Source organism: Lolium rigidum, chromosome 6, assembly GCF_022539505.1.
Source record: "Lolium rigidum isolate FL_2022 chromosome 6, APGP_CSIRO_Lrig_0.1, whole genome shotgun sequence".
Classification (NCBI taxonomy): domain Eukaryota; kingdom Viridiplantae; phylum Streptophyta; class Magnoliopsida; order Poales; family Poaceae; genus Lolium; species Lolium rigidum.
The window spans coordinates 246,824,678-246,834,957 of record NC_061513.1 but is presented as its reverse complement, the minus strand read 5'-3'; the positions used below and the strand labels follow the sequence as shown (position 1 = coordinate 246,834,957).

The following is a 10,280-nucleotide window of genomic DNA, read 5'->3' as shown; positions in this document are numbered from 1 at the left end:
TATCGCCACCGCCATCCCCCTCCCAGTCCCATCTTCTTCTTCCCCCAGCTCTTCTCCGCGGATCCAGTGCCGCTCGTGTAGTTCACCCACGCCAAAAGCGTTCGCCATTCACGCCGTCTGGCCGCCCGTACCTCCCACCGCTCCAGCAGACCGGCACGGGCCCGTGCGGATAAAGAGCCATTTTTGGAGCTCCGCTTTTGGAATCGGCACCCAAAAGGGCAACGGGAGATCCGGCCGCCCCCTTTTGGCCGATCGGTCCGCCGGTATATACGGACCCATCTTTTCTCGGCGCGCGCGTGCACGCCTGTGGGGCGGAAGGCTGAGAGAGCGGCAATTGAAGGTAGGAGGAGTTTCGGCTCTTGGATGGTCGTTGCCGTCCGGCCGGACCGCCCCGACCGATGGAGTTCTGGCCGGAGTTCCTCGCGAGCAGCGGCGGGCACGAGTTCGTGGCGGGGGGCGTCGGCGGCATGGCCGGCGTGCTGGCGGGCCACCCGCTCGACACGCTCCGCATCCGCCTGCAGCAGCCGCCGCCGCCCGCCAGCCCCGGGATCACCACCGGCCACGCGCGGCTAGCTGCGCGGCCGCCCTCCGCCGTCGCGCTGCTGCGCGGCATCGTCCGCGCCGAGGGCCCCTCCGCGCTCTACCGCGGCATGGGCGCGCCGCTCGCCTCCGTCGCCTTCCAGGTCAGCAAAGTTTCCGTGCCTCGTCCCGTTCGATCCAACGTAGAATGTCTCGCACGCGATTAGACCGGCGTGTGCGTGCGTTTCCGGAAGTTCGTGGGTTGTTTTGCTTCGTCTTCTTTTTTCCAGTTAAAGTTATCTGACATATCAGTTTCGACAAGAAAGTTTGTTCAGATCAGACACAGTAGATGCAGGCGACGCCAAATCTAACGAAATGGGCTGGTGATCGGTCATAGGACGGCGCCACGTTACACGCCACTGCTACAGAAATATCGTCTCTTCTTTTCTTTTCTCCCCTTTTGCTTGCTTGCTTGCTTGCTTGTCGCGTTTGGATTCTTCTCGCAGTTTTGTTTTGCAGCCTCTGCCTTTGCTTCCGTAGGATGGCAAAATAGCAACCGGGGATGAATACAGAAAAACACACACACGCTTCACCGAAAAAAACACAGCGAGTAAAACGTGTTCAAAAGGTTCAGTGCACTCATCGAATTATCTGCGGTGTTGGCAGCTTGGATGAGCAAAACAAGATGGTCGATAGGCCTTTCACGTGCTTGCTCCAGTGTACTGTTGTCCTGCGTCGCTCTCATTCTGATGGTTCACATGGCGTGGCCTTCTCATCCGTGCAGTTGTAAAGGCACGCTGAGACACCCCGCACCCCTCTTCCCTAAATAATTGACGCATCTTACTATAGGCATTGTAATTTTGAAACTTGTTTGTGCTCCCTCATGCCACTAATATGATGCGCATAATTTTCCATGCAAGTCAAACTTTGCAAATTTTGATCACACATATACATAATATTACAGAGATCTACTATACCATATGCACACAATATGAAGATATACTTCATGATAATTCTGAAAATCTTAGTTCGACATTGTATATGGTTATATTTTTAGTTTTTTACCAATATAAATGCTCAGACTTTGACCAAATTTTATATCCAACATATTTTGGGCACGAGGGAGTATTATGCTTGTACTAAATATAGTACTCTCTATGGCTGGGTCATTTAATTTTGGCTGGAGTATACGAGTTTACTAGGCTCATTTGTGGAAATTCAGTAAAAATTACCCTAGGCCAGATTTTCTAATTAATAGGATGATTAATTGCCTGGAAATAGCGCATCTGCTCTCACTCTTAATTGCCGTAATTAATACTGCCTCATGCATGAGATACTCTTAGTTTTCGTTTCAGGAGGTTATCGTCTCACTAGTCCGTTTACTTCTCCGGTTCAGTATGGATAATCCCAAGATTACCTACAAATCCTTTTTTTTGTCTTGAATAAGAACTTTCCATCATCCTAGTTTATATTTAGGTAAGAGTGGTTAGGTGATGAGAGTGTATTGGGAGAACACCAAATCCCCTTTCATACCCAAACCGCTTAGAAGTTGAAGTACGACAGAACTAAATAAGGCCTCAATGGGCTACCTGCAAGCGAAGTGATTGCCGGGATGTGGCCCTTTCCTGTAGATTATTCGCCTTGCAGCTTTAACTACCGCGGGAGATAAACAGTGTTACTAGTGCCTTAAACATAATAATCTAACCAATCGCTAAACACCTAACCTCTTTGTCCAAAAATAAGTGTATGTTTGGACACTGTCTTAAGTTAAACTTTATTACTTCCTCCGATTCATATTATTTGATGCTAATATAGATGTATCTAGACATATTTTAGTTGTAGATACATCCATTTTAGCATCAACTAATATGGACAGAAGTAGCTTTGACCAACTCTCTACTAAGAAGTAGCATCATTTATGATATTAAATTATTATTGCTAGATTTATCTTGACATGTAGTTCAATAATATCGTTTGGAAATGTAGTTCAATAATATAGTAATTTGATGTCATGTATGTTGCTATTTTTTTAAAAAAAACTTAATCAAATTTTAAAATGTTTGACTTCTGAAAAAGAAAAAAAAAAGTACACTTATTCACGGACGGAGGGAGTAGGTCTAGTAAGCCCAATAAACTGGTATGGAGTACAATACTTGTCTTTGAAATGGGGTAGAAGATTTGGCCCAATCTATTAATTAAGCAGAAGACAATTACGGACTTAAATATTAATTAACAAAAAATAGGGCGAAAATATGCTTTGATGCCTAAGATAGATCATAGACGTTTTTAAGTGTGATTTGTTGTTGCATTCTTCTTAAAACTGTAGTTGTTGTAAAGCTAGGATGTTGCTCCAGAAGCCTGCATTTCACCCCTGAAACGTCACACATTCTTTGGTCTACATTTGTGTGGTTGTACTCATGGGAGTATTGGACGTACGGAGTACTATAGTTGTTCATTTCTACACGTCAAATGATTTCAGTTGAACTAACAACGGCTACGCTGTATTCGCAGTAGAATCACGTCAGAGACTGACATGACTTCCAAACATTCTGTTTCAGAACGCAATGGTCTTTCAAGTCTACGCGATCCTATCGCGGTCGCTCGACTCTCGGACGTGCACCTCCGAACCTCCTTCCTACACGAGCGTGGCGCTCGCCGGCATCGGCACCGGGGCATTGCAGACGCTGATCCTATCCCCGGTCGAGCTCGTCAAGATCAAGCTGCAGCTAGAGGCCGCAGGGCGGAGGCACCGCGGTCCGGCGGACATGGCCCGGGACATCTTCCGGAGGGAGGGCCTCCGCGGCATATACCGCGGGCTCACGGTGACCGCGCTCCGGGACGCGCCGTCGCACGGCGTCTACTTCTGGACGTACGAGTATGCGCGGGAGCGGCTGCACCCGGGCTGCCGGCGCACGGGGCAGGAGAGCCTTGGCACGATGCTCGTCTCCGGTGGCCTTGCCGGCGTCGCCAGCTGGGTCTGCTGCTACCCGCTGGACGTGGTGAAGTCGCGGCTGCAGGCGCAGGCGCAGACGCACCCGAGGTACCGTGGCGTCGTTGACTGCTTCAGGAAGAGCGTCCGGGAGGAAGGGTTCCCGGTGCTATGGCGCGGCCTTGGCACGGCCGTCGCGCGGGCGTTCGTCGTCAATGGCGCCATCTTCTCCGCCTACGAGCTGGCCCTGCGGTTCTTGGTCCGCAACAACGGGCAGACGATGCAGGTTATGGAGGAGCACTGAACTGGCGAGATCATGGATGCAACTCCACCCACTTGCATTGCAAGATTGGAGTTGCTCGCGACATGCGCCCGGGTTGTTGTGTTGTACATAGGGTAGTGTCCAATGGAAGTGGCTATGGGGTCATTACCATTACAGCAAGGTGTGATTTTCAGGTAGGGTGGTTAGTAGCTGCAGAATTCACACAAATTGGCACTATATGTGTGCTGCTTGATGACGACGATTAGTTCTCCCAATGTTTTGGGAAATGCTACTGCATAATATACAGCAAAACCATTCAAGATCATGAGTGAATGACCCGGTGCCGGATCAATTAGCTTTGATTAGAGCTCTTGGTGTTCTGTTGACCTTGTTCTTGTCTGACGTGCTATACTTGCAGTTGCAGTATGTGAATCACTGCAAACTCAGGATTCAGGAATTCTTCTGTACTAAACTCATGCATGACAATGCAGTGATGCATGGAAATGTGAATTTTCTTTTTCTCAAAAATAAGAAGGAAATGCAGAATTTTCTCAGTAACTCTCACTGACAAGGAAAGAGTGTTGTTTTCAGCAGCTTTTTTCGAAAGAGCAACATGAGGCAAAACGGAGTAGCTTTTCTACAGAACACTTGTGGACGATATGAGACTGCCATTTGCGTGCAATCTTGCGCCACTACTTGTGGCAAATTCCCTATCGTTTACTACAGCCAAACAGGTGTATATTCTGGTTCCAAAAGGATCACGCTGATTTGAGGTTTCGGTCTCCCGGACCCCTGGAGAGAGGAGAAGCCCACGTATTGACGTATATGGACTATCCAGTTGTGTTAAACATGTTTGCTTTGTCACCGAAGCTTATGTCATTGTCAGAGCAGGGTCATAGCGAACTCCATGGGTGAAGGCTGGGAAAATGGATGGAGCGGAGCGGCGGGGCAGTATTGCTTCCTGGCCACATAAATGGTATGCATGAACTATCTATCTCCGATCCCTTGTTCGATCGCTTGAAAAAATGAACTTCTATCTCAATTCTCAAACTATAGTGGCAACGCTTCAAATGCCGCTGATAGTTTCTTTTTTCTCGATAACATGCAAAACGGGTGCCATATTTTTATAGAAGGAAGCAAAACAATTACAAGAGATAGGCGAAACTGACTGCTAACAATCCGTTCGACTAACACCAACTCCACTGAATACCTAAGCCTACTCTCGCCCTAGGTTTTCTCTCCCTCCCACCCTTGCGCTGTCCCACATCTGAAACTCATCGTGTATCCTATCTATGAGTTGCTCGGTGTCGTCCGCCTATTGCCAAAAATGCGGGCGTTGCACTACTTTCTCAGAGCATCCAAGCCATCAAGGTCACCAAAGTATCGAACTTCCTTCTGTCCTCCTTCCTGACAAGCTTCCTGCTACTCAGCCACCAAGCCTCCAGGTTGTTGTTACCCTGAGGTTCCGACATAAGCAGCATGGCTACACCCATGCCGAACCACCCTCACATAGCTGCATTTCACCATGATGTGATCCACACTATCCACCTCCTTTAGGTGGTGAAACAGTCATCCGTCTGATCTTGTAGCATGTGCCTTTGTCTTCGATCTGAGATCCAAAGCTTATACTGCACCGCTAGCCACCCAAAGATCTTACATTTTAGTGGCGCAAATGATCTCCAAATTAGGGTCGCCATGGGAAACCTAGTTCTCCCCTTATAGAGGGTTCTGTACGTCGCCTTCGTAGAGTAAATACCTGACTCCGAGCCAAGCCAGATAAACTTGTCATCTCTGTCTAGATTGCTTAGAGTATCCCAAAGCTTGGTGCACTGCACGCACCCCTCCAACTGTCACTGTGCCCTGGATATCCTCCACCCATCCATGCTTTGGCAGCGCCTTCGCTGCACCCCATCTATTCCTGATCCTAGTGGGCACCTGCATCACCACCAAGGGGGCAATCTCCGCCATAGTGAAACCATTGATCCATATATCCCTCCCAAACAACACGTCGAAGCCGTTCCCAATTAGAATCTTGGTGCAGCTCTAGAACACCCTTCCAGGATCCGTATCTCTTAGCATTGGCAAACCTTGACAGGGTCGGGATGGATCCGTATGACATAGCCACTCCCACCTTTCCCTAATTGCTAACCCCTTTCACCGCATATTCTTAAAGCCCAACCTACCTAGCTCCTACGGCATATAGATGTCCCCCAGGCCACTAAGCATTGTCCATCGTTGGCCGCCTTTTTGTCCGTCCAAAAGAAGGAATACCTGCACTTCTCAATTTCCTCAAGGAGCCAAATCGAGACGTCTGCCACTAGCAGATGGCGTACCGTTCGTGTCGTGATCACCGATTTGACGAGAACCAAACGCCCCTCTCTGACAATCAGACCCCTCTACCACAACGGCAAGCAATGCACAACATAATCCAGCACCGATTGCCACTCCGCCTTTCTGAGGGGTCTCAAGGCCAGTTGCAGGCCTAGGTATTTAATCGAAAACTCCGCGATATCACACTGCATGTTTACTCTCACCTTCTCGTTATCCTCCTCAATTCCACGGATTAAAGTCGCGGTTGTTTTCATGTAATTCACTTTCAGGCCCGACGCATCTCCGAGCAGCCCCAATATCTCCCTGACCGCAATCATCTCATTCTCCTCAGCTGTGATGAATAGGACAACATCATCCGTGTAGACTGAGATCCTTTGTAGGGGCGAAATATCAGCCAAACCCTGCAACAACCCGTATTGCACTGCCTTCGAGATATTGCAGTCAATACTTCCATCCCAATCACTTACATCATGGGCGAGGTCGGGTCACCCTCACGTAGGCCTCTAGAATGCTTGATCCGCGCTCCAGGAACCCCATTCACAATCACTCTTGTTGAGGAAGTATAAAGCAACATCGCAATCCACTTGAAGAACAAGACTCCAAAACCCATATGTCGTAACACATCAAACAAGAACGCACAGGAAACCGAACCGAACGCCCGTGAGATATCAAGTTTGATGAGAACTCATGTATGGCGGCGCTGATCAATCCTCCTGGCCACTGACGGACCAACATAAATTTGTCATGTAAGCTCCTCCCCTTTATGAACGCCAATTGATTGGGACTAACCAGTTCACCAAGCCTTGGCCTCATTCGGTTTGGAATAATCTTCGAGAACAGCTTGGAGAAACTATGCACAAGACTTATAGGACGGAAGTTGCCAATGACAGATGCATCTTGCTTCTTCGGAATCAACGTGATCAGCGTACGATTTAATTTCTTAAAACGCCTTCCGTCACCAATGCCAAGCTTCAGGAGCGCTGCCATAATATCTCCCTTAATCACTGGCCACACCTTTTGGTTAAAATAGCCAATGAATCCATCAGGCCCCGGTGCCCTATCCAGGGGCAACTCCTTCACCACCCTCCTCCTCCGAGAATAAAGCTTGTAACTCGTTGGGGTTGCGGGCTAGGAGGTTTAGTTCATCCAAATCCATACCATCCTCTCTGTTCAACACCCTGTCGAGAAGTTCCTGATAGGATTTAGTAAACGCTTCCATTTTGCACTCTTGATCTGTGACGATCACATCCCCAACACAGACAAAAAAAATGAAGTTCTTGGTCCTTCTTCCGTCGTTAGCCACAACATGGAACAACTTGGTATTCACATCACCCTCCCTGATCTATCTCACACGTGATCTCTAGCGCACAATTGTTCTCTCAAAGGATGCTAGACCAAGCACCGCCAACTTCAGGGTTTTCCTTAGACAAAATTCATCCGGAGATAGAACTCTTTGGTATCGCGCAACATCAAACCTCAATTTCATCGTGTTTGTGATCGCAATTTGGAGTTCTACATTGACAATCTTGCCCTGCCTCCAAGCTTGCAAATAACTAGTTGTATTTCTGTACATCGCAACCAACCTCTTGAAAGGATCAATGATTCGTGCATCACATGCCCAAGCCTCCTTAACTGCATCGTCAAAACCCTCAAGCTTTAACCATAAATTCTTGAACTTGAATCTACGTTTGGGACAGATTGCTGTGTTTAGGCCCACGTGTGTTGATGGCAATGACATCTTCGGCCAACCATAAAAGTTTGAGAAAATAAGGTGATGCTAGAAAACACCGCCCTTGTTTCACAAAACCTTTTTTCTTTTGTATCCCTTTGGTTCGTAGAAGCCACCAATTCCAGACACATGACACACCTAGGAGGTGTAAAGTATAAGTAATGTTTATCGGGACTCAACTATGCTTGATCATATCAATAAACATTAGATTTGCTCCCCGACCATCAAGGATCAAATCTAGCTCCTGAGATCCCATTAAGAAGGAAATGGCATCATTCTAAAGATAAACCTTCATAGTGAAAGGACAATGACCAAGAAATCCTAGCATCTTAGCAGTTCATGTACTGAGCACGAACTCTTTCAGGTAATAGGGGTAGATGAACGAGATTGAGCCCATCACTAGTTATGTGCGAGCAACCATCACATGAGAGGAAAGCAAGTGAAGCAACTTAAGTTTGTTGCATGTGCACTCACACACTGACCATTCTTTATTTCCAATTTTCACACTGTGCATTCTCATCACATTTCAAGTGCTAAACTTGCTCGGTAGGTAAGTGCAGCTCAAACCTCCTTTCTTGATTACCGATGACAACGATAGTGTGTGAACGACCCGTATATTATCATTCGTATACTTCATAACCAAAGCATAGTACCATGTGTTTGGGTTGTTCATCATGTGCATCTTGGTCATCTGGCATCTCTCTAAAATACTAAAGCGTGCCATGTAAAATACCCTCCATAATGGTTGTGAGTGGAAATGCCCTATTTCATCTGAAGATAAAGTTATATGATTCAACAAGATTGGTGGTCATTACGGTGTACCTAGATCCATGTGTGTCGTGCATCAAAGACCACCTCTCCGAAGGCTCGTGCTCTATCCACTATGCAAAGTTCTTAATCCATCTTCCTTGCTTTCTCCTAGCATTGGGCGGGTCAAGTCCAAGGAAGTTGCGAAGTCCAGGAGGTTTTGTATCTCTCAGTGGTGGTACTGTTGTAGCCTGTGCAACTATTGATGTCGCATGAGCTTCTACTGCTCGCGTAACTTTCCTCTTCTTAACTTGTTCCTTTGTGAATAATCAAACATGTCGCGGAGATATTTATACTTCCATTCTTGGTTCGGCTCGCAGAGCTTTTTGAACAGATTCATAAGCATCTTACTCCTGATATGTGAGAAAAAAATTGGCCCCTAGCTGGCGCATGCACCACCGACTCTGCATGTCCTGCCATGAAGTCTCTTCATTAGGTCGTTGTTCCATTGTCTTTATTGGCGCGAGTATACCTGCATGCATGTCCTGTAGGACACACACATTTGGACAATCCTTCACAAATGATATTTTAGCTATCTAAAGAACCATAACCAACTCTCAATGTCCTCACTCTCCACAAAACCAAATGCGTGTAGAATGATCTGATTGTTGTTGTCATGACCAATGGCGGCGAAGATCTGGACCTTGTACTTCCCTTTGAGAAACGTGGCATCTACACATAGCAACGCTAAACAGTGCCTAAAATCTTCGATGCATATACTGAAAGAGAATAATACTCGATGCAAAACCCTGACAGCAGGGAATTCTAGCGTCCAAAAGTCTTGGATGTCAAAATAGGTGCCCATATTTCTATCCTATAATGTATGGAGGAGGGACAACACAGTCAGATGAGTCTAGGAACGACCCAAATATATTCTCCAACGTCCTCTACTTAGACCTCCAGGCCCTGCCATTAAAAAATGTACTTATCTGGTTAGAAACTTTTTTCTAGATGGTGCTCACAACCATCGCCTTGGTATCCACAATCTCGGTGTACAACAATCGAGCCAAAAGAGTGGACACAATTTTTTGACGATCCGTCAACATAGTTTCAATAACACAAGTGTGCGGCACAAAGTTGCTCACCGTCTATTTTGTGTCCCACTTCGGACGGTTGTCGTGCACCCTAGCAAGACAACTATCATCGCTACATACCAATGTCAAATGTTTGTTTTGAAAACCCTTGAGAAGGTCCCCGTTGAGATTTTATTATAGTGTTACTCCCAAGCGGAATCATAGCCATCGTTCAAGGTCACTACGGTCGAGAAGTCCCGATTCCATGAAGAAGGGACCAGGACCTCTTCCTTGTTGTCTTCTTTGTCCGAATCATTGGAATCAAGATCATCCACCGATCCACCAATCCATCCTGGTCTTCCTCTTCTATAAGGTTCTTCATGTGCCCTACTTCATTGTTGCCATCAGCCTCGCCACTACCAGCATGTCCTCCTGCGGCATGACGGGTTGCGCTGATTCGTAAACGCTGCATTTAGCGTGTGACATGGACTAACATAGATACATCCATATCATAAGTCAGTTCACCGCTCTGGCCTAGATGGAACTCACCCTCATCTTCATGCAAAGTGATCTCCTTCGCCATAGGGAACATTAAGGAAATGGTGTGAGTCCCCTACGCTCGGACGTTTCTAATTAACCGATGTGCCCACCGACATGTTCGATCTATTGGCTTCAAATGCTCGGATATTT

The 10,280-nt window shown here is 47.0% G+C and overlaps 1 protein-coding gene across 1 annotated transcript; it reads left to right on the top strand.

Annotated features, from left to right (window-relative positions):
- Positions 1–398: 398 nt before the first annotated feature.
- On the top strand, positions 399–4,062 carry LOC124665425 (mitochondrial arginine transporter BAC2-like). The gene is made up of 2 exons (XM_047202841.1): positions 399–683; positions 3,078–4,062. The coding sequence occupies exons 1-2, from the start codon at positions 399–401 to the stop codon at positions 3,750–3,752; spliced, it is 960 nt and encodes a 319-aa protein (XP_047058797.1). The 3' UTR covers positions 3,753–4,062.
- The last annotated feature ends 6,218 nt before the right edge of the window (positions 4,063–10,280 follow it).

Bases quoted from the DNA above. Each gene is read 5' to 3' on its own strand.
- LOC124665425 (XM_047202841.1), top strand. From the start codon at position 399: ATGGAGTTCTGGCCGGAGTTCCTCGCGAGCAGCGGCGGGCACGAGTTC. The intron at 684-3,077 runs GTCAGCAAAGTT...ATTCTGTTTCAG, and splicing joins TCGCCTCCGTCGCCTTCCAG to AACGCAATGGTCTTTCAAGT.